Source organism: Alternaria arborescens, assembly GCF_004154835.1.
Source record: "Alternaria arborescens strain FERA 675 chromosome Unknown contig_23, whole genome shotgun sequence".
NCBI lineage: Eukaryota > Fungi > Ascomycota > Dothideomycetes > Pleosporales > Pleosporaceae > Alternaria > Alternaria arborescens.
In genome coordinates this window covers 394,529-417,509 of record NW_021167878.1, presented here as the reverse complement: position 1 = coordinate 417,509, position 22,981 = coordinate 394,529, and the positions used below count along the sequence as shown (strand labels likewise).

Below are 22,981 nucleotides of genomic sequence, written 5' to 3'. Positions count from 1 at the left end.
CCGGGCCGTCGCTCTTCGGGCGACGAACCGCCGGATAGGTTATCAGGAGTCATTCGTGAGGTCGGGAAAGGGCCATTGCCAAGAGCCTGACACTCGGATCACACGCAGGCTGATTATCTTCGGGGCGGATAGCGATTGGCTCATGATCTGCTTGTTGGAGGCCTCGTGACGATGTCTTGACATTGCATTGACAAACTGGAAGGACCGCCAGGAGGCGAAGTCGTGCGTCGACGAGCTGGCTAGCGTATGTGGAGATGAAGCTGACGCAGCGCTGCAAGACTGTTTTATCGGTCATACCAGTTGTGCACGAAGGGTTGGTCGTTGCGCAAGCGGGGAAGATTGTTATCGAGATCATATGGACTTTATGCCCGGTCATGGCTAAACGATCCAGAGGAGAGATTCGGTGGCGTTCATTTGACAGATTGATTACATGTTGTGTAAGTCCAGCTGTGTAGGAGGGTAGAGACAGACTGATATCGATTGAGTTGTAGTGTGTGGTAAGCTATTATTTGTGGGACCTTGGACCCTTGAACGAAGTAATCCACTACAAATGTGAACATGCCAACGGAATGTGGGTAGACAAAGGAATTGGGTACGAAATGAACATTTGGCAGTATGCTGGCAGTAGAAACTATCGCCTAAGGTTGGAATCATACAGGAAGGCGGCGCGATCTAGCCCTTGAGTCGACAGACAAGCTCATCGCGTGGAGGGAGGTGCATCTGGGGTGTGGACACGATGGATATGCTCCGACGCTACCCTTGCCCCTGCACATCCCTTACCGAGCATCGCATGTACCACGAGACATCTTCGAATTTGGCCGCGACTGATACGACGTGTAAAGCATTCCTTGGCAGTCAGTGCCAGCTCATCGCTGCTTGAGTAACTTGAGAGGGGTTTTGCCAGCTGGACCACAGAAGAGGTGAGGAAGCTTTTCGTATTCACGTGGTGTTTTGTGAATCCTACGGAAAAGTTAAAAAGTTAGTGTTAGCAAATCCTCGGAGAGCCGCATGTATGCAGGTGTCGTTGGAAGCTGCAGCGCGCTATCAGTAGACTGTGGCTGCAATAGTCTTGATTCGCCAACGCAACAGGATATCTCTCGTTCCGGCTAGCTCGACGCAGGAGACGAATGACGGTGGAATCTGCAAAAACATGCGGATCCTCCGCAACGCTTCGGTCGCCGTATGATCCGGTCGCGAAAGTGTACACCGGTGGAGCCTGGAGGTCTTCAGTGTTCGTATGCCAGACAACCACGGGTGTATGAGCGATGTTCCGAACTCTTGACCGAGGGGATAGCGGCTGCAATAACGGTGGCGGTGATTCTTGATAACGTGTCATGCAGTTCGACAAGTGGCTACTGTAAATCATGGCTGAATATTGTCGAGATGCGTGCGCGGAGACGGGAGGAGTCGAGCAAGACGAGCGACTAGACCCCTACGCTAAGGTATGGTCTGCCAAGCCTGTTCTTTCCCAAACTTCCACGACCTTCCTCACGCGCTCACAGTCCGAAACCATTAGTATGCCCGGCTTCTACTTGGCATTGATTGGATCGACTGTGCTGCATACAAGCCCTATGTCTCTGTCAATCTCGACCATGGTCGCGACTCCCCGGAGCGGACCACTCACAGTGACAATGCATACGCTAGCGACGGGCATACATGCTGTACTCTCTTCTGCACATGCAACTGCAAAGAAATCGGTAGGATGCGAGGAAATTGTCAATATCTCACACAAGCAGAGCAGAGTGGTAAACTCTCGGGTGAGATGAAAGATTACTAGGCGCTATTAAATCATTGCCACGTACTCAAGTAATATGTCGACGCAGAACAGATCGCGTGCTCGATAAGACGTAATTGTTGATCTTGGGAAAGTCGAGCTGCGGTTGGTCGGGCCTTCTGATGCCAGGGCGGTGTGGTGTGTTCAAGCTTATTCATGGATGAAGGTGTGATTTCGCCATCGCACGTGCGCTAGACTAGGCGTGATTGGAGCGTGGATTGCGTGACCGCTGCCCGTGGTAGTCACCACCCAACTTATTGTAGAATGCGTCACCTAGGGTTACACTTTCCCCACATACACCGTGCGGCCGAGACGACGTCCGGGGCGTCGCCTTCCTTATCTATAAAGGAATCCGTGCCCTCACTCCAACAAGAGTTTGCACACCACAAAGCTTCCTACCTTCACCTATTCTCCAGGTAACTGCTCGAAGCAATCTGTCCAAGATACAATATTACATATTCTATCCATTGCCACCACAATATGGCACCAAGTCTCTTGCTAGACCCAGAGTCGCCGCCCTCATCTCATGTCCACGGAGTCAAGCAACCCTTCCACCACGATGGGAGTGTCTCGCTCAAGGACGCCCAGGCTTCTGTCGGCGACGACTTTTCTTTTTCTTCCACAGCCATGAATGGTAATGGTAACGGCAGTGTCAACAGCAACAATGGCTTTTCATCTGGCAATGGTTTCTCAGATGCTCTTCAAGACGGACGCGATTTCGTTACTGCACAAACTCTTCGTCAGCAATCTGAAAGCTATGCAACTCAGACTCGCACCATGGGGGACGGAAAGCGTCCCAACATCCTGTACATTATGGCCGATCAGATGGCTGCACCCATGCTAAAGTTCAATGACCCAGAGTCAGTTATCAAGACACCTCATCTTGATGAGCTTGCCAGGACCGGCGTCAACTTTGCGAGCGCTTATTGCAACTCACCCTTGTGTGCACCGTCTAGGTTCACCATGTGCAGTGGCCAGCTGCCGTCCAAAATTGGCGGCTATGATAACGCTTCTATCCTAAGTCCAGAGATTCCTACCTACGCCCACTACCTCCGCCGAGAAGGCTACGAGACTGCGCTCGCAGGAAAGATGCACTTCATTGGCCCTGATCAGCTCCACGGATTTGAGCACCGACTCACCTCCGACATCTATCCCGGTGACCTCGGATGGTCTGTCAACTGGGACAAGCCAGAGGAGCGCCAGGAATGGTACCACAACATGTCTTCGGTCATGCAAGCCGGACCTTGTGTGCGATCCAACCAGCTCGACTATGATGAGGATGTCATGCACAAGGTAGGAAACTTTGCACTCAAGTAGACGAAATCTTGCTCACACATGCCTCCAGGCCCAACAGTACCTTTACGATTACGTTCGATCAGACCCTGAGACTCGGCGACCTTTCGCTTTGACCATCTCTCTGACCCACCCACACGATCCTTATACCATGATTCAGGAGTACTGGGATCGATATGAAGGCGTCGATATCCCTTTGCCCAAGGTTGAGATCGCACAAGAGAACCAGGACTCTCACTCCAAGCGTCTGCTCCAGACCATCGATCTGTGGGACAATCCTGTCCCGGATGAGGCGAAAATCCGCGCTCGCCGTGCCTACTTCGCCGCGTGCAGCTTTGTCGACGACCAGGTTGGCAAGCTTGTCAGGCTCCTCAAGAACTGCCAGCTAGACAAGAACACCATTATTGTCTTTTCCGGAGACCACGGCGACATGCTTGGCGAGAGGAGCTTGTGGTACAAGATGAGTTGGTACGAGAACAGTGCACGAGTACCGATGATTATCAACGGACCCAACATCGCGCCAAAGAAGGTTAATGAGTCGGTATCAACCATGGATCTTCTACCAACTTTTGTCGACCTAGCTGGTGGACAAGTGGATGAGCGCCTTCCATTAGACGGCTCTAGTCTTCATGACTACCTTGTTTCAGATAAACCAGGCAAGGATGAGGTATTTGGTGAGTACATGGGTGAAGGCACCGTCACGCCCACGTACATGATTCGTCGCAACCAGTGGAAGTTTACCTACTCTCTTGTAGACGGCCCACAACTCTACAATCTCGTGGAAGACCCGCAAGAGCTGCAAGACCTCGCTACCTCGACGGAGCCTCAAAACCAGAAGATGCTAGCCAAGTTTGAAGCCGAGGCGCGCGAGAAGTGGGACTTCAAGACCATCCACAACGACGTTGTGCGAAGCCAGCGCATGCGCCAGCTTGCTTGCAGCGCGTTGAAGATTGGCCGCAAAGAGTCTTGGGACTACCAACCGCCGGCCAATGACAAAGACCGCTTCATCCGTTCCCACATTCCTCTGGATGAGCTTGAACGTCGCGCCCGCTTCCCGATCGTGGATTATCTGGGCCGCGAGAAGTCAGCTTTAGCATCTCATCATGGTCTTGCTGGGGCCAAGGGCCAGTGAGAGTACGCTCCCGTGTTGAGCGCGCATGACGATTTCCTTCTTCGACCAATTTGTGTCGCTACTGATGCTGGATGTCTCCAACATTTCAACACTACTTTGTAGCGTCTTCTCCTTATGTCTTCTAGCGATTCATGGCGTTATGAATTTACGGCGCGGGATGTGTACTGCCGAGCGGTCTGAATGCAGCGTGATCAGAATGAGTCGCATTAGTGGCGTTTGGGAGTATTCGAAGGCGTGTCGTCTTGACGATTTATCTGATATCCATGAGGGCCAGAGCGAGACACAGACGATGATCAGCCTGGCTATCTCTAACAAGTATGATAATAAAAAACTTGATAAGTTATCTTCATCTTGATGTGAAAAAAAGGAATATACTACTATCGAGTGTTCTGGATCAAGTGTTGTGATATTTGAAAGAGGGGATAGGTAATCGCGACGAGCACGATTGGAAGGTTGCGATAAGCTAGGTTTCACCTACACGTGAGGTGGCGTTCGCCTCCACAAGCCGAGTGAGACCGACAGCGGAAGGTGTCAGTGACGCCTGTAACCAACTCGGTGCAACACCAACCTCAGTCACAGCTACATAGACCATCTCTGCACAGATTCAGACGTCTGCTTCTGATCAACCACCTGCAGCTTTGTTCATCGCCCGCGCGCCAACATGTCTACTGCAGCCCGCCGCCGCTTGATGCGCGACTTCAAGGTACGCCGACAGTGCAAGCAGAGCAAGCTCTGGATGCTTGCGAAACATGTTCAGCAGAGCACACAAACTGACAGCAAGTACAGCGCATGCAAACCGACCCGCCTGCCGGCGTCTCTGCTTCTCCAGTTGCAGACAATGTCATGACTTGGTACGCTTCACCGCATCCACCCCGCACGCGACCTCGAGTATGGTGGACATGAAGCCAGTTCCGTGCTTGGAACAGATAGCAGCGGCATGCATACGCATTTTGAACTTTAAAACTGACATGTACACAGGAATGCAGTCATCATCGGCCCCGCTGACACGCCGTTCGAAGATGGAACCTTCCGCCTTATTATGCATTTCGAAGAAGCGTATCCCAACAAGCCGCCGGGTGTCAAATTCATCAGCCAGATGTTTCACCCCAACGTATATGGAACGGGCGAGCTGTGTTTGGATATTCTCCAAAACCGATGGTCGCCCACGTACGATGTCGCGGCCATCTTGACGAGTATTCAGAGGTACGTCAGAGGAGGGCGACGACTGGACTGTGAGCATGGTGCGGGACATGTACTGACAAGCGCAGTTTGCTGAACGACCCAAACACATCGTCTCCTGCCAACGTCGAAGCGTCGAACCTGTACAAAGAGAACCGCAAGGAATACACCAAGCGTGTGCGCGAGACAGTGGAGAAGAGCTGGGAGGATTAAGGGTGCGATTAGAATATGAATATCACGACACGACGGCATGGGATGGAGTTATTACGGGACAGGGACAATGTCATATCTGTTACTGGCAGCTCAGTGGCTTTGATCTCGAGCTTTTCCAGCGTGGCGTTTGGCTCGATGGTTTATATCTTTCAGCGACGTAGCTAATCTACGTCTGTTTTGGTTGGAGCGACTCACCGATGCCCAGTGTCTTTGTTGCTCCACTAACGCAGGGATTCCCGGATTGGTTGTCTTGGGTGCAGTCAGCGCAGAGCCGCATGCTTCCGTGATTGATACTACGACTTGAGTAAATGCAAGCAGACCAGACTTAGATTTAGCAGTAAGCGAGGTTCGCATGCTCAAGCATGCTCCAGGTCAAGTTGCGTCACAGGCGCTGGCTGCGGGGAGGAGGAAGGCGCGCTATGGGCATGCAGACCCTGGCCGATGTATCAACACAAGCCGAAGCCTGCATCTCTACAATAGGTCGGCTTCAACGCAACATCGACTCCCTCACCGCGCGCCCTCGTACTGCTGCTCTCTTTGTTTTTTCTGGTGCGCTGAGCTTGGGATCCCCGGCGTGTACCGAGACCATTTCCGTGGCCGTTTCATCAGTTCCCCTTAACCATAGCGGGGCCTGTAATTACCCACCTCCACGCGCCGAGACAGTCAGGGACGTGACGGTGCCACAACATACCCTCCCGTTGGGGCTGCAGCGACACCTGCACCCAAAGCGCGAGAGCAGCAAACAGAGCGAGGCCTCTGGGCCGCAACGCCTGAAACCCCAGCAATCATGTCGTGAGTAGCTCTGGCGATATCGGCGAAGAGGGGTGAGAGACATGGCTAACAAAATGGGCGACAGGAACACAATCAAAGGTGCGCCCCATACGACAGGTGTACCATTTCATGGAATGACGAGTACTGACGGTAGGACAATGTAGTGGTGGCGCGGTTCCGTCCGCAGAACAAGATCGAGATAGCCAGCGGCGGAGAGCCCATCGTTGAATTCAAAAACGATGACACATGTACGATCCAGGTACGGCATGCCAGCTCCATAGACACATGTCCAAACCAACCAACAAGAGTCGCTGACACCACATGTGTAGTCGAAAGAGGCCTCTGGTGCCTTCACTTTCGATCGTGTCTTCGACATGAACTCCAAGCAGGCCGACGTCTTCGATTACTCTATTCGCCCCACCGTCGACGATATCCTGAACGGATACAATGGAACAGTCTTTGCTTACGGCCAGACTGGAGCGGGAAAGTCGTATACAATGATGGGTAGCGACATGGACGACGAGGTCGGAAAGGGTGTCATCCCACGTATCATCCAGCAGATCTTCGCAAGCATCTTGGCCTCACCGAGCAACATCGAATACACCGTCCGCGTCAGCTACATGGAGATCTACATGGAGCGCATTCGAGATCTCTTGGTCCCACAAAACGATAACCTGCCCGTGCACGAAGAGAAGAACAGAGGAGTCTACGTCAAGGGCCTCTTGGAGGTGTACGTATCGAGCGAGGATGAAGTCTACGAGGTTCTCAGAAGGGGTGGGTCGGCACGAGCCGTCTCAGCAACCAACATGAACGCCGAATCCTCACGATCGCATTCCATCTTTGTCATAACAGTAAACCAAAAGAACGTCGAGACGGGCTCATTGAAGAGCGGGCAGCTCTTCTTGGTTGATTTGGCCGGTTCTGAGAAGGTTGGCAAGACCGGAGCGAGCGGGCAGACCTTGGAGGAAGCAAAGAAGATCAACAAGAGTTTGAGTGCCTTGGGTATGGTCATCAACTGTTTGACCGACAGCAAAACACAGCATATTCCCTACCGAGACTCGAAGCTTACACGTATCCTTCAAGAATCACTTGGTGGTAACTCTCGGACAACTCTCATTATCAATTGTTCGCCAAGTAGCTACAACGATATCGAAACCCTGGGTACACTTCGATTCGGTATGCGAGCCAAAACCATCAAGAACAAGGCCAAGGTCAACGCTGAGCTCAGTCCCGCCGAACTCAAGGCTATGCTCAAGAAGGTGCAAGGCCAGATGACGACGTTTGAAAGCTATATTGGTACGCTCGAAGGCGAAGTGACGCTCTGGCGTCAAGGAGAGACTGTTCCCAAGGAGAAGTGGGTTCCCCCTCTAGAGGTTGCTCCATCATCAGGCAAGAAATCAGCAGCAGCACCGCGTCCAGGAACGCCATCAAGACTGGAAGCAACAAGAAACTCGGAGACTCCAACGCCACGACCAGACTCGCGAATGGACCTAGACCGCGCAGGCACACCAAGCATACCTCTGGACAAGGACGAGAAGGACGATTTCTTGCGAAGGGAAAACGAGCTGCAGGATCAAGTTGCAGAAAAAGAATCACAGCTTGCCAAAGCTGAAGACCAGCTCAAATCTGCCAAAGAAGAGCTTCAGTACTACAAGGAACGGGACGCGAAGACAAACAAGGAGAACGAACGAATGACTATGGAGATCAACGAGATGCGAATGCAGGTTGAGAAGATTCAGTTCGAAAGCAAGGAGCAACAAATCACCATGGACGGATTGAAGGAGGCCAATTCTGAACTCACCTCCGAGCTGGACGAGGTCAAGCAACAACTCCTGGATGCTAAGATGAACGCCAAGGAGACGTCTGCTGCTATGGATGAGAAGAAGAGGAAGAAGGCTGAAGCCATGGCGCAGATGATGGCTGGCTTCGACCTCGGCGGTGAGGTCTTCAGCGATAACGAGCGAACGATACGAAAGATCATTGAGCAGCTAGATCAACTCCATGATATGAGCTCATCTGGCGAAGCGATCGCTCCTGATGCGATCAAGGATATACGAGAGAAGATTGCTGAAACGCAAGGCATTGTACGACAAGCCGAGCTCTCTCTTACTGCACGCAGTGAGGAGGACAGCACATATGCCAAGCGCCGCGAAGCACTCGAGGCACGCTGCGAGACCCTGCAAAGTCAATACGAGGAACTCCTTGAAGGCAACCTCTCAGAGCAAGACAAGGAGGAGCTCAAGGCACGACTTGCCGATGCCTACTCTGCCCGACAAGAAGGCAACCTCGAGCTAGTAGAGAGCCTCAAGCAGGATACTGCACGCATGTTAGAAGAGAACCAGAAGCTCAAGACCGAGAACGAAAGCCTGCAACAGCGCATCAAGAGTGGCGCCATTGCCAACGGTGTCGCAAACGGCATCAACGGCAAGACTGTACAACAGCAAATCGCCGAGTTCGACAACATGAAGAAAAGCCTCATGCGCGACCTCCAGAACCGGTGTGAACGAGTCAGTGGACCATCGAGACTATCTATCGCAGACGTCGTGCTAATAAACTACAGGTTGTCGAGCTTGAAATCTCCCTAGACGAGACGCGTGAGCAATACAACAACGTGCTCCGTACATCCAACAACCGCGCGCAGCAGAAGAAGATGATGTTCCTAGAAAGAAATCTCGAGCAGCTTACGGTTGTTCAGAGACAGCTTGTGGAGCAGAATAGCAGCTTGAAGAAGGAGGTTGCTATTGCTGAGCGTAAACTCATGGCGAGGAACGAGAGAATACAGAGTCTGGAATCTTTGCTACAAGACTCGCAGGAGAAGCTCACGGCAGCCAATCACCGGTATGTCATACTCACCCTTCAAACTACTTTGTCTTGGTACTAATAAACCCCCTCACAGATTCGAAGCCCAACTCACAGCCGTAAAAGAGCGTCTCGAGTCTGCCAAAGCCGGTTCTACACGCGGTCTCGGCTCCCCCGCTGGCGGCGCCAGTTACGCTGGTTTCGGCGGCGTCGGCAGTCGTATTGCTAAGCCTCTTCGTGGCGGAGGTGGCGGACCTGTGGCTGATGGGCCTGTTCTTCCTGTTATTGGTAATCTGCAGAAGCAGGACGGTGACGGAGTGGAGGCTAACAAGGGAAAGAGGACGAGTTGGTTTTTCAACCAGCGGTAGGGGGGATGTGACGAAGACATGAATGGAAGGTGGGATGAATACGAGAAGGCACTTGAGGGTGACGGACTTGGAATGGGATGGGCGTAGGGATTATGGTGGAGGACAAGGTGTTCATGGTGCTCAACGATGGACGAGGAATGGGATGGAATGGGACGGGATGAAGAGCATGCTGAATTGATTCATGCACGCTAACTCGGTTCTTTGGGGCGGGCGTCTTTGGCTTCGCTGCTGCCGCGCTGTTTTGCGTAACCTTTATACCATAGATTCATTATCTTTGAATACCTTGAGAGGGAGTATCCACGCATCGTTCCCCTGATCAGGCTTCCCTCTTCTCCTTCTAAATCATGTAATGCGTATCAGTTGACGTATAGCTAGGCAAGGTTACTTGATCGTATAGGCTACTTGGAAGATCGCCTGTATCTTAACGCGATCCGAACCCCGTCAATCCGCACCAACCCAAGCTCACAGATGCATCACGGAAGATAGCAGCCGCTTGCCAAGTCCACCAATTCCACGTTCCACACTGCGGGGTCATCGAGTTTGGTTTACCGGTAACATACTAGCTACACGAGTAGCTATTTCTTCACGATGTCGCTAGGATCGAGTCAGTCTTGACATGCGCCACCCTGGGCCCAGATCATCACCACGCTAAAGTTGCTATCAATTCCCCGCACTCACTGACGGCACTACCCCGGATTTCGCTTGTATTAGACACGATAGTTAGGGTGAGTGGGTCGAATGTGGGCTCCAGATGCGCTTTACTGGGCAGCTGAGATGCGTCAATTGTGCTTTTGAGGAAGCCAAGCTGAAGGGGTGGGAAGGCATTTCCAGGATTGTGGGGTCGACATGGATCAGCTTGTGGTAGGAGAAGAGAAAGCAGGGATGGATGCAGATATAGGACGGGACCTGTCTCTGTTGTTTGGGGGTTTATAGAAGACATCTGTAAACTCAACACATCTTCCTCGCAATCGTTCAACAAGCTTAATAAAAACAAACACAAACGGCTGAATTCATGGCTTCGGATACTATCCACCACGACTATGACAACGAAAAACAGCAAGTCGGTCATCACATCGAACATGCAAACACTCATACCACCAACGACTCTGCCTATGACCTGCAGCAAGAAGTCACCCTCTCGGGTGTGGATATGAAGAATAGCCATGCACTCAAGGGAGACGATTCAGATGGCAAGGTAGAGTGGAGTGTGCGAAGTATCTTCGCTGCCATTTTCCTTGCGGCACTATATACAGGTCCGTCTCCTTTCCTCATCTCGCCAATGCCATTCAAGGTATCGAACGAAAGATATGTATACTAACACTCGGCCTTTGCAGGCTCCCAGGTAATCCTGTACTTTACCGGCGGCTCCCTTTCCTTCATCGAAGAAGATCTCGGTCTAGCACGTGGATCTGCCTGGCTCCCCACTGCTAACATTCTTGCCATTGCCGCTGTTTGCCCGTATGCAGGCTACCTTCAGGACCTCTTCGGCAAACGCTACATTGCTCTTTTCGGATCGTTTTGCATCTGTCTGGGATGCGCATTGATGGGTAGTGGACACAGCTTTGGACAGTTGTTGGCTGGTATGGCGATCTCCGGTGCTGGGGCTGCCACGGGGGAATTGACAGGGCTTGCTGGGTATGTATATGACAAGACAAGGGTAGATCGTTACAGAACTGGACTGACATGGGGATTTAGACTTGCAGAAGTAGTTCCCGTCAAGTACCGGGGTTACTCTCTTGCTCTCGTTACAGCTTTTGTCTTGCCATTCTGCCCCTACCTACTTTACGTGGAACTCTGGTCGCACAACGACGACGGCATCGGTTGGCGCTGGGGACCTTGGTGCGCGCTCATTTTCAACGGTATCGTTGGCATCGGTCTCGCCTTGACGTACTTTCCTCAGAACCAGTCGCGCGGCGATGGCTTCTCTCGACGAGCAATCTTGAAGCGTATAGACTACATCGGTGGAGTTCTATCCATCACGGGACTCACTCTGTTCCTCGTAGCCCTTCAGTCAGGCGGCTACACACACCCCTGGGCCTCCGCCTATGTTCTGTGTACCATGCTCATCGGTCTAGCTCTAATCGCCGCTTGGGTGGTCTATGAAGCCAAGTACGCCCCTTATCCCATGGTTCCTGGCGAGCTCTTCAGCGGCCAACGCATCGTCGCTCTCGCATACATCATCGCTTTCTCCGCCGGCATGAACTTCTTCTCTATCCTCAACTTCTTCCCCGTCACCTTCAGCAGCGTATACACGCCAGTACCTGTCTCTATTGGACTCCGCGGCTTGGGTCCTGCTCTCACTACAGCCGTCGGTGCGATATTTTTCAACGCCGCACTGTCTCGCTTTCCAAGTCACACAAGAGAAGTACTGTTGTTAGCTGTGAGCATTATGACGGGATTTGCAGGAGCACTGGCGGTCATGACTCCGGACAATGAGCGTGTAGTCTTGTTTCTAGGATCCATGGCTGGGTTTGGTGTGGGTGGCGTACTGGTGCCTGCTGCGACAGTCGCAATGCTTGTTTGTCCTGATGCGCTTATCACCACTGCTGCTGCCCTGTCGCTGTCTATCCGTACGGTTGGCGGAAGTATCGGGTACTCCATCTACTACAATATCTTCGCAGGAAAACTGACGACCAATTTACCCAAGTATACGGCGCAGTACGCGATCCAAGCTGGTCTTCCAATGGAGAGTGTGGAGGCCTTTGTTGGCTTGTTCCTTACGGTGCCGGAGGAATTGGCTACGACGAATATCGTAGGTGTTACACCAGCTGTAATCCAGGGCGCAACGATAGGAACGCGGTGGGCATACAGCGAGAGCTTGAAGTATGTTTGGGTAAGTGCATAGCGTTTTTTTTCATCGTCCTTCCTGTATCACGGAGCTGACATAGCCGGACGTTCTAGTTTACGAGTATTGCTTTCGGCAGCATAGCGATTGTGTGCACGCTTCTGCTTCCGAGTACCAAGAAGTACCAAACGAACCGCGTTGCTGTGCGAATCTGATTTGCCAAGACAGCACATGAGATGAGTTACTTGGAGATCGGATTTCGAGTAATGCGCCCACAAGCGCGACATATATGCGAGTTCTTCTCGGCACTCGCTGAACGCGGATCTTACAATAGGCTTCATATGCATTCTTTAATATGAGTTCCTTCCCGTGCACATCGTGAGACTGAGAGCGGCGAAAATTCCCTGTCTATCTTCAAAAGGCCTGCTTCTATCATTGGGCGCGTCACTTTGCATTCGCATCGTCCGCGATCAAAGCCTCGACATCTCGTTCCATAAGCCAGCTGCGAACACCCTCCATGACCTTCTCCAGTGTTTGGCCGCCTCCCATCACGTCGTCTAGATCATGCACGGTGGTTCCACTCCTGTGATCGGTAACTCGCTGCTGGCCCCAATTATAGGTCCGCACCTTGTCACCGCGACCCATCTTCGCCACGCCAATAACGCTTCGTCGCATGTTCGCCATCTCCTCTTCGCGCTTCTCTCGTCTTGATTGGGCAATGCGTGAGCGTAGAAGGGCCCAGGCCTTTTCTTTGTTCTTGTGCTGGGATCTAGAATCTTGCATCGCGACCACTGTGTTTGTGGGGATATGCGTTAGCCGAACGGCTGACTCTGTTTTGTTGACGTGCTGTCCACCAGCACCGCTCGCCCGCATGACTTCCAACTTGACCTCCTTCACGTCGATGTAGTAGTCGCTCTCGGGGTCGTCGAAGTCCTGCTCCTCTGCAGAGTTTTCTTGTAGACTAGGTAGCACGTGTACAGATGCCGCGCTCGTGTGCGTACGCCCTTTAGTTTCAGTAGCGGGCACCCGTTGAACGCGATGCACACCTGCTTCACATCGGAAAACGCCATATGCGCCGTCGTTCTCCACCTCGATGATCGCTTCGGATAGCGGTACTCCAGCCTCAGTGGTGCCGTTCACGTTTTCGTACTTGAGGAGGTTTGTGCGAAAGCCATTTCGGTTGCAGAAGGCAGAATACATGCGGAAAAGGTCTCCAGCGAATATAGCTGCTTCTGAACCGCCAGCACCAGGTCGTATTTCCAGAAGACATGGTAAATGTGCGAAGGGGTGTACGGGTACCAGAGAAATGATTAGGTTTTGTGAAGCGTTCACGAGCTGCGTTCGTGTCTCCCCAAGATCGTCGGAAGCGAGCGATCGTAGTTCGGGGTCGGTTGAGGCGTCGTGTATCATCGAAGTGAGCTCTGTCACAGACTTAGTCCATATCAGCTACTCTATTGCTCCTGCAGGCTGCTGTATGGTGCTCACCTCATTCGCTTTATCCCACTCCCCTAGTGCGTTCACGATGGGGCTGTATTCGCCCAGCTTCTTCGCAGCGCGCGTATCGAAGCCATTAGAGAGTTGTTCAGTCAACTCTTTGTGCTCTGTAACAATTGCGCGGGCTCTTGAGAGCAGGGCTGGTGGTATCGACTCAGATGTTGCAGCTATGCAATGTTAGTGAATTCCGCAAAATCGGCAACCATAACACACACCATTACTCTGAAGGCGGATGCTGCGTTTCAGCAGCGGGCGGCTGATGCGCGATAAGCAATTGCGACATATCCAGGATGTTGTGAGCATAGTCGTCGAGATATGTAAACTTCGCATCTGATGAATTTGTCGATGTTCAACGCGTTCCGATCGGCTCGGAACGTGTGCACGTGACACTTATTACTCCATCCCGGCAGATGTCAACGGACTACACCGCTTTACCACCTTCCTCTTACAGAGATGTCATGGCGATAGTCGGTGCCGCTGCGTTATGCTCCGAGGCGATTGTCGAGCGAAATCGGCAACCCGAACCGCAATAACTATCTCCGGGGATAACCGTGGGCCACTACTTAGTCCACGGGTAGGTATACATGACAGCTTCCCCATACCCCACTCTGGCATTCAAGCTGGTGTGTTCGACTACCAATGCCTACCCCACGACGAAGCAAGAGGACCAAAACCCACCACGAGCCTGAAACAGAGCAGCCAGCAGAAGCCAAGATGAACTTCATCAATCTGGGTACTCACAATGTCTATCCCCATCCTGAGCCTCAGTTTGTACACTTTGCCAGTCGACGTTCGGTCGTACATAGCACCAAAGGCATCGTATCTTGCACGCAGCCCCTAGCGGCTGCTGCTGGAATCGAGATTCTGAGGAAGGGCGGAAATGCGGCTGTATGACGTAATCTATCACCAGTTCCGTTCAGTACTGATAGCAATCAGGATGCAGCGGTGGCTGTCGCGGCGGCAATCAATGTTACAGAACCAGGATCAACAGGTATTGGCGGGGACATGTTCTGCCTCTACTACGATGCGAAGACAAAGAAAGTATCTGCCATGAACGGCTCCGGACGGACGGGTGCGGATGTCACGCTGGAAAAGGTCAGAGAGGACCTCAATCTCGCAGAGGGACAGAGCGGCCAGATTCCCATGGATCATGTACATGCAGCCACAGTTCCTGGCGCGGCAGCAGGATGGGTCGATTGCGTTGAGCGGTTCGGCAGCGGAAAGGTCAGCATGGAAGACGTGCTTGCGCCTGCCATCGATCTCGCAGAGAATGGTTTCCCGGTCTCTGAACTGTCCGCTACTTTTGTAAGCTCTAATATGTCCCGTTATCAGATGACGTTCTGACAATTTGAAGTGGAAGGCTAGCGAGAAAGACCTCCTGAAAGCATCTCCTAACGGCCGCGAGATGCTCAAGGATGGCCGAGCACCCAAAGCTGGAGAGATCATGAAGAATCCAACGATTGGTAATACCTTTAAACTCCTGGCCAAGCACGGAAAGAAGGGATTTTACGAAGGAGAAGTAGCTGAGCAGCTCGTAAAAGTGGTGCAAGATCTTGGTGGCTATCTTACTCTAGATGATCTCAAACATCATGCAGAGACTGGATCCGAGCCGGTTGACCCAATTTCGCTGAAGTTTTACGGTCAGAAGGTTGGAAACAGGCCACCACCCGAGGGCGGCATTGAGTTATGGGAACATCCACCGAACGGCCAGGGAATCGTTGCTTTGATGGCTCTAGGCATTATCCAGGAGCTGGAGAGACAAAAGAAGATTCCGATATGGAGTGTGAACGATCACAACAGCACGGCATATCTCCATACAGTCATCGAGGCATTGCGAATCGCCTTCTGTGATGCTCATTGGTTTGTCACCGACCCTGATGTTGTCAAGGTACCATCCGCCGAGCTGATCTCGCAAAAATATCTTTCCGAGCGCGCAAAGCTCTTTGATGCAAAGAAGGCCATTTCAGCGCCCGTCCATGGTTCTCCAGCACACCTGCAAAGCGATACCGTTTACTTCTGCTGTACCGACCCTGAGGGCAATGCCATTTCCTTCATTAACAGCAATTATGGCGGGTTTGGAACGGCGATTATTCCCAAAGGCTGCGGTTTTACCCTCCAAAACCGTGGTGCAAACTTTAGTCTTGATAAAGACCACCCGAACGTACTAGCACCGAGAAAGCGACCATATCACACAATCATTCCAGGCCTGACAACATACGTCAGCGACGGTAGCTTGCACTCCGTGTACGGCGTGATGGGTGGATTTATGCAACCCCAGGGTCATGTTCAAGTCCTCCTCAACCAGGAGGTCTTCAAGCTCAATCCACAAGCTGCACTTGATTCGCCGCGTTTCTGTATCGGTGCGGGTATGCCGAGCGCCGATGGCAAAATGACTGATGCGACGATATACCTAGAGGAAGGCATTGATCCAAAGGTAGTGGAAGAGTTGCGAGCACTTGGCCATAATGTAAAGCAGCTGGACGGTTATGGACGGGGCATGTTCGGACGGGGCCAGATCATCAGGAGACATGTAGATGACGGCGTACAGGTCTGGAGTGGAGGTAGTGATCTACGAGGTGACGGACACGCGGTGCCGTTGTAGACAGCCTTTCTCGACTCTGCTGTGTCAGCATTAGAGAAGAATTAACTCAGTTCCATGCATCTTTTGACAAGCTTTTAGACATGCCACGTATCTTCATACAACCATGATCCTACACACTATCTCTCGCATCGCGTGTGGCTGATCCGTTTCGCTCGAAGAACAAAGGAACCAGAGGACAACCCTTACATAACGATGTGGCGGAACTGTGAAACACGAGCGTAATATCCATCCTCAGCAACTGTGCCGCATTCAGAGTCAACTTAGCTAGTGACAGCTAATCAGCTTATTGGCAGGATGGCTTTACACCTAGCAGTACGATGTGCCACAATCCACTGTGCTGGTTTTCAAAGGGCAGATCGCGCCTCTGCACCGCATGAAACCAAGTTAATCACCGAATGTGGCCATTGCTCTGGCGTAGTTGTGAGGTGGCATGAGTATGAGCACATGCCGCGATGGGGAATCACATCGCAAATACCCAGGTACACCGCACTCATGTTCTTCCCATTGCCTCTCCATCACGACTACTTCCTACCTGGAACCATGGCACCTCAGTGTGGCCCTTCGATCAGATACGATGCCCTATCCTCTATAAACTCCTACAGTCTCTTTCCTACTAGTCGAAAACCTCCTTCTATCAGATCTACGTGCCACCAGGAACCAGCCACAACAGTCGCCTGGACTACATCCAAACACGTGCAACCTTACACCACCTCTAAATCTTCGTCGCCTACACGAGCAAATATGTCACGCGGAACACAATTCTCACGACTCTTGTCTTCTCGTCGCCGCACTGCTCCTCGTCGAGACCAACGTATCCAGCGCATCCATGTACCCGCCGGATACCAATCACTAGACTTCTCAAGCTGGGAAACCTATTCAGAAACAGCTCGAGAACTTCAATTATACGCATGAAGAAAAGAGCAAAGTGGTATCATTCTCGCTAGCAAAGAAATGAAAAGAAAAGAGATGGAATGAAATTACCCTTGCAAACGCGCGCTCACCTCGCCCCCTCCTCGTCCTGAGACAAATCTTTCAAAATCTTTCCAATCTGTTTCCATATATTATACCCAATAACCAATATACCACCTTACTCCATGTCCTCGTTCTTGGCTTCATTTTCTATGCGACCACCCGCTCTTCTAAACTGCAGTAGCCTCCTCCACCTAGATCCAGACTCTCCTGCCGTACTTGCCCTGCTCCTGCCACTCCACACACTACTCCTCCTTCTCCTCGCGCCCTCGTCCACACTACTCTTCATCCGCATGCTTCCTTCGCTCCCCTCCTCCTCCGACGTGGAAGAAGAGTGTCTTCTCCGCCTAGGCTCAGATTTCGAAGCAGCGTAGTGCTCTTCTGGGCTTGATACGAGGTTCAGTTTGTTGCTGTCTGTGGGTGATGGGTGGGAGAGGATGGTTGACCAGGCGGCGGCTATGGAGGAACGACGGCCTGGTTGTGGATCAGTATGTTGGAGTGGGGTTCGGGGTAGTAAGAATGGGAGTGTGGATAGCTTACGCATGTTTCCTGCTCCGCCACGACCGTAGGGGATACATGGGTCTTGTGTTGAGTGTGGTGACATTGTGAGAGAGGTTGTGGTATTCCAATGTCGATCTTGTTATGGCAGATGGAGTGTAGTATGTTGACGTATTGACTGAAAAGTCTTTGATTGTGTCGCAGAGTATGTTTGACGATAGTATTAATCTCGGGTACTTGGACGGTGAAGTAAAAGTCGCTCGTCCTTGGGTATATGTAAATGCAAAAGTGGAGATGCCGAATTGCCCCAGCAAAGGTGCAAGCTCCTTCCCATATAAGCATCGATCCCACACAAATCGATCTGCATCTCCATGCTACGTAACCCACAATTTCTTCTCCTCGAAACCCCCATGGTCCCCGGATTCACCCGTCACGCTACTGAAAGCCCTGCCATTACCCACTCATATTCTAGAAGCCTATCTCTTAACCACTCGAGTGCTAAGAATCTGCCGGGAACATATAAGCTTTTTATGGAGGGTAATCACTTCCTTGGCAAGGATGGCTCGAACGAGTAAGGGAATGTCAAAGAGGGCACCACTGGCGCTTGATAAGCTTATCTATGCATGGCTGTGCTTGGCGAGAATGACGATCATGGGAACGCTCATGGGTTGACACGTTTTGTCGCGTGATCGGGGAGAGTGTGGGACGATGCGGAGGTAATCCCGCGGGGTGCGGGTGGCTTGCTTTTGAAGATCGGCAATGAAGACGACCAGTATGACGTAGCGTCGGCAGGCAGGATTCAATGACGGGTTGGGACACTACACACAATTTTACGTTTGATGTGATTAGAAACTTCGGGACGAGCCACTGTGCCGGCGCGTTTTGTGTTGCTGGCATCGAAAGGCCAAGTTTTCACGATCGGTTTTCTCAGTTTGTTACGATAACTAGGTCCCCACGATGCCTACTTGCCACTCGCAACAACCTTGTGATATTTCGAGACCATGTGCATTTCCGTTTTGGGAACCGCCTAATCGTGCAGCATCATTTCCTTCCCAAATCCACCTACACATTCCCAAACCCCTTTGAGTTCCTAATTGCCAATCCCAGCTTCTTTTCCAGAATTTCCTTATCTTGATAATCCGGCAAGTAGAGTTTACCAAAGCAGGTCGAACTACTCGGCAAGCCCCCTGATTCCGCACCCGCGATCCTTACAATATGGAACGTAATACTTTCATACCCCGTAACCGGTACCCGGTCACTCGCCGTCACGAACTCCAGCAAGTGCCGTAAGTCCTCTTGACTGTAATCCTCTACCACGTCCCAGAAAGCGCGGATGTTGGAGTGGGACGCGGTGTATCCGTCTTCGTACTTTGCGCAGCGTTTAAGATCGGAAATAGAGATGTGCTGTGTGCCTTCGATGATGTGGCGGAGTGTGGAAGGGGTGAAGAGTTGGAGCGATTTGGCGTTGATGCAGGTAAGGAAGCCACGTATGAAGGAGGTAAGTTGTGGGGCGATCGAATCGTAGGTTAGAGCGCGGACATAGGCTCGAACGTACTGTTCTCGATTGGTGTTTGTGACTAGATCCGGTTCTTCTTGCGATGGTTCTGGAGGTGTTGTGATGGAAGCGGATTCGTGAGAAAGGTTCTGGTTGACGATTTGGCCGAAGGCTTCGTAACTGAAGATGTACTCGCGCATAAAGACGTCTGAAACGTCGCCATCGCGCCAGGATAAGAGCTTCTGGAAGCCCTCAGCCAGGCTCGGCCAGCCGTCTCTTATATAGCCCAGTGCGTCGTAATCAACCACACGTTTGCAGAGCGGATTGCCCACACTTTGGAGGCAGTCATAGAAAGCAAGAGGGAAAGTGATGGGCAGAGTGATGCCATTGTATACAGCAAGACTGAAGAGTATGCCGAGCATCTCAAACTTCCATTTGGGTTCCAGACTTTGTGGTTGAAACCAGGTCATACGTGTCTGCGGATCGATTGTGAACATACCTGATAAACTTAGTGAAAGAATTTGTGTAGTCATCAAAGTATAACTCACCGTTTTCAGGCATGAATGCTTCGCTCAAGACCACGCGGAAGAACTCATACGTCACGCCGCCGTGGTCTAGACCAACTTCTCCTTCCTTGTGGCCCATCTTGACCTTCAGCGGCTTGAGAAGCATCCTCTTGTCCTGGCCCCATAACTGATCCAGTGTATCCTTTAGTGGTTCCTCGCGACTAACATCCAGCACCAGGTAATCGCTAAGTGTTACCTTGGTTCGTCTCTTAATCTCCCACCAATAAGGTTCTTGTAGGAACATCTCTAGCGATCTTTGCATTTGATGGGTGCGCATGGTGTGGTCGTACTGCTTCATCATCTCCGTGAAGTTTATTGTGCGAAAGTAAGCCACAAGGTGTTCCTTGGAGAAGAGACAAGGGTACTCAAAGATATGTAGAGTGTTGGGATGATGCTCCCATGCAAGGTAGTTGATAGGCTCGTTCACGGTGTCTATTCGCTCGTGAAGTATTGGCATCTCGAACATTTTGGAGTTCAAGTACAAAGCTTGTTGTCTCGAATCTGTGTCCGTTAGCCTTTTTGTTTCCATCATAAGCCTCCTGGTAACTTACGAAGCTTGTCGAGGATCATTACAGCTGTACCAACACTACTCCATTTGTTTATCTCAGCCTTGCTTTCCCACTTCTTAACGATAATAGTCCGGAGCCACTCCATGAATGTGGCTGTAACAGTCCATCCAGGGTCTCCGCCCAGATCATGATTGGAAGTCAATCTTAGTTTCATAGCCATACTAGTGCGCTCCAACACTTCTAAGTGCTCTATAACAACACCCATTAGTGTTGTGCTGGACCCAGTCGTATCTGCGTCGCCATCCAAGCTTGCCAGTATGTGCTCGAAGCAAGTTCGTGCTCCAATAGCACGAAGTAACCGATCGGCAAGACGAATTGCTGGCTCATACTCTAACTCATCAATGATCTCCATGTACGGATGCACAAATTTGTCAGGATGAGGAGCCGCGTCTGGCACCATGACGCCCCAGGATCGCAGCTTACGAATTTGTGCCCACGTGTGTGGCCACCCGACTGGTACTAGTGAGGTGAGTGCATGTATGCAAATCATAACAATATGGGCAGCTTCATTTGTGTCAAGATAACGCGAGGCTGCAGCTTTATCGTCCTGAGTACCAGTCGGTCTGCCCGGTTGACTATCTGTGGAAGCGCCCTTCCTTGAAGGTCTTAGGCGAGGACTCTTCTGGACGACAAGCTCCGGTGGACAGGTAAACAGAGCCTCCAACGCAAGCCAGAGGCTATCGAATATGAGCGCACCGTTGCGATGGTTCCAACCACGGAAGGAGTTCACTAAGCGCGACGAGTCAAGATGTGGCAGAGGTGAGTCTTTGAAGCCTGGGTTGGCATCATGGAAAGACGCAAGGAGCTTTTGTGGATCGCTTAGAGCATAAAACAAAGACCGATTGACAAGTGGTTTGGCACGTCGAGTTCGCCGCCCAGGGTCGAAGTCGACAATGTAGTTCAAGTCAGTAGAGCGGCTGTCGCCGTAGCGTAGAACGTCTTCCTTGAGCTTGTCAAGGATGTCGCAACTCAGTTTCGGTACTATAGGTACGCCAGGTGCTGTCCGGGTAGAGCTAGCGGTATCTTTAGTAGCTGGTTTAGATGCTACAGAGGGAGCTTTGGTCTGATGCACAGCAGGTGGGGTCGTTCCTCCGATAGTGAAGCTCTTTCTTCCTGTTTTTTTGATGGATAGCATTGTCGGATCTGATGCACCGTCCACAGCAGAAGAGTGTGAAGCGGTAGAGGGACGTCGTTGGATTGCACCATTCGATGGATGGTAAGGTATCTTGTGGACATGCTGGCCGTTAGTTAGGACCTCAGCGACAGTGTTGTTTGAATGTAAATTGCTATGAGTGGCGGATGCGCGATGTGAATGTTGGGCAACGTTATCCAACTTCCCATTCAAGTGTGATGTCGCTGCATGGGCGGTTGTGTGTGGCGTAGACTCTGTATGGTTCCCCTCTGCCCGAGAAGCTGGTGAACGGAACGAAGTAAGAACAGAGGCAGGACTGGGTATATGCGCGGTATAAGAATATATCATAGTCAAGCTGTCGTACAAGTTCTGACTAAGAGCCTTTGGGTCCTTCCTAACTCGCTGTCGCTGCCTAAGGTCGCTTATTAAGTCGCCATCGAGCCCTTCTGCTTGAGTTGCAGCCCCATCGCCAGAGCTGCTTCCTGCAAAGTTCTGCTGACGTTGTTGTGCCAACTGCCCTATCGCAGGGTACACAGCGTAGTTCCCAGCCGAGTCGACCCTAGCTTGTTCCGCAAGACTGCTTGCGATCTCGAATGACTCGGGAGGGGTTTTGAGTTGGTGAGGGCACAAACCACGATTGGGATTATCTTGACCGGCAAGGTAATGTGCTAGGGCGACGGCGGTGAGCAGCGTGGGTGGACGACGGGGCTTGGAAGCAGTGCGCTTGCTCGACGAGAGGCACGTAGGGGTATCGCAGTAAGCGCTCTTACAGCCATGGAGGATCTGGGACAAGTAGCTGTTGAATAGTCAGCACTCGACCCCAACATGCAGGGAGCTAGATGCCTACTGTCGGACAAGATACTGGACACGGCGCTGTCTCTCTGTTTGTGAGCATTCCAGGATGCGGCTGGCGTCGTGCACGTCTACAGCATCTCTCGTATAGATACCCTTGAAGGCCGGGGCACTGGGGTCGGAGGCATTGTGCGGAGCATCGCGTTGACCCTCCGTCGTGTTCATCATCGATGGAGGCGCAGGCAGGAAAGAGAGTTGAGGCTAAGCATGCAGACTGTTGATGGATGTGTAGCTGTCATGGTGCAGTACCACGGTACGGTTACTCACTCATAGTAGAGACTCGTGAACAGAGGCACCAGCAACCCACTGGCGATAGGGCTGAGGGAGTTAGTGGCCGAGGGGTGCTCTTGCCATGCGGCTCTAATCCGCTGCAGGGATGGCAGGTGCCAGTGGCTTGGCACACTGCCTGCCGATTGATGTCATGCTTCAATATTCGCCCCCCATGTCCGGGCGGTGTCTTGCGCAAATCCATCATCTTCGCCGTACAGGA

General features: G+C 51.8%; 8 protein-coding genes across 8 annotated transcripts; 5 read left to right on the top strand and 3 right to left on the bottom strand.

Moving 5' to 3' along the window:
* Window positions 1-2,254: 2,254 nt before the first annotated feature.
* Window positions 2,255-4,199, top strand: AA0111_g8905 (Choline-sulfatase; the record flags this gene model as incomplete). The annotated part of the gene is made up of 2 exons (XM_028655404.1): window positions 2,255-3,067; window positions 3,120-4,199. The coding sequence occupies 2 exons, from the start codon at window positions 2,255-2,257 to the stop codon at window positions 4,197-4,199; spliced, it is 1,893 nt and encodes a 630-aa protein (XP_028503520.1).
* Window positions 4,200-4,860: 661 nt separating this feature from the next.
* AA0111_g8904 (Ubiquitin-conjugating enzyme E2 2) lies at window positions 4,861-5,591 on the top strand (the record flags this gene model as incomplete). Its single annotated transcript, XM_028655403.1, has 4 exons — window positions 4,861-4,902; window positions 4,986-5,050; window positions 5,178-5,402; window positions 5,468-5,591. The coding sequence occupies 4 exons, from the start codon at window positions 4,861-4,863 to the stop codon at window positions 5,589-5,591; spliced, it is 456 nt and encodes a 151-aa protein (XP_028503521.1).
* Window positions 5,592-6,436: 845 nt separating this feature from the next.
* AA0111_g8903 (Kinesin heavy chain) lies at window positions 6,437-9,529 on the top strand (the record flags this gene model as incomplete). The annotated part of the gene is made up of 5 exons (XM_028655402.1): window positions 6,437-6,461; window positions 6,527-6,621; window positions 6,692-8,869; window positions 8,923-9,200; window positions 9,259-9,529. 5 exons carry the CDS (start codon window positions 6,437-6,439, stop codon window positions 9,527-9,529), a joined length of 2,847 nt encoding a protein of 948 aa, XP_028503515.1.
* Window positions 9,530-10,541: 1,012 nt separating this feature from the next.
* On the top strand, window positions 10,542-12,374 carry AA0111_g8902 (hypothetical protein; the record flags this gene model as incomplete). The annotated part of the gene is made up of 3 exons (XM_028655401.1): window positions 10,542-10,782; window positions 10,864-11,164; window positions 11,225-12,374. 3 exons carry the CDS (start codon window positions 10,542-10,544, stop codon window positions 12,372-12,374), a joined length of 1,692 nt encoding a protein of 563 aa, XP_028503620.1.
* Window positions 12,375-12,758: 384 nt separating this feature from the next.
* On the bottom strand, window positions 12,759-14,111 carry AA0111_g8901 (hypothetical protein; the record flags this gene model as incomplete). Its single annotated transcript, XM_028655400.1, has 3 exons — window positions 12,759-13,745; window positions 13,800-13,975; window positions 14,024-14,111. 3 exons carry the CDS (start codon window positions 14,109-14,111, stop codon window positions 12,759-12,761), a joined length of 1,251 nt encoding a protein of 416 aa, XP_028503516.1.
* A 336-nt stretch (window positions 14,112-14,447) lies between these two features.
* AA0111_g8900 (hypothetical protein) lies at window positions 14,448-16,410 on the top strand (the record flags this gene model as incomplete). Its single annotated transcript, XM_028655399.1, has 3 exons — window positions 14,448-14,696; window positions 14,745-15,113; window positions 15,163-16,410. 3 exons carry the CDS (start codon window positions 14,448-14,450, stop codon window positions 16,408-16,410), a joined length of 1,866 nt encoding a protein of 621 aa, XP_028503517.1.
* Window positions 16,411-17,497: 1,087 nt separating this feature from the next.
* On the bottom strand, window positions 17,498-17,983 carry AA0111_g8899 (hypothetical protein; the record flags this gene model as incomplete). Its single annotated transcript, XM_028655396.1, has 2 exons — window positions 17,498-17,853; window positions 17,920-17,983. 2 exons carry the CDS (start codon window positions 17,981-17,983, stop codon window positions 17,498-17,500), a joined length of 420 nt encoding a protein of 139 aa, XP_028503553.1.
* A 956-nt stretch (window positions 17,984-18,939) lies between these two features.
* AA0111_g8898 (hypothetical protein) lies at window positions 18,940-22,656 on the bottom strand (the record flags this gene model as incomplete). Its single annotated transcript, XM_028655395.1, has 4 exons — window positions 18,940-19,871; window positions 19,921-20,439; window positions 20,490-22,435; window positions 22,487-22,656. 4 exons carry the CDS (start codon window positions 22,654-22,656, stop codon window positions 18,940-18,942), a joined length of 3,567 nt encoding a protein of 1,188 aa, XP_028503554.1.
* Between the last annotated feature and the right edge of the window lie 325 nt (window positions 22,657-22,981).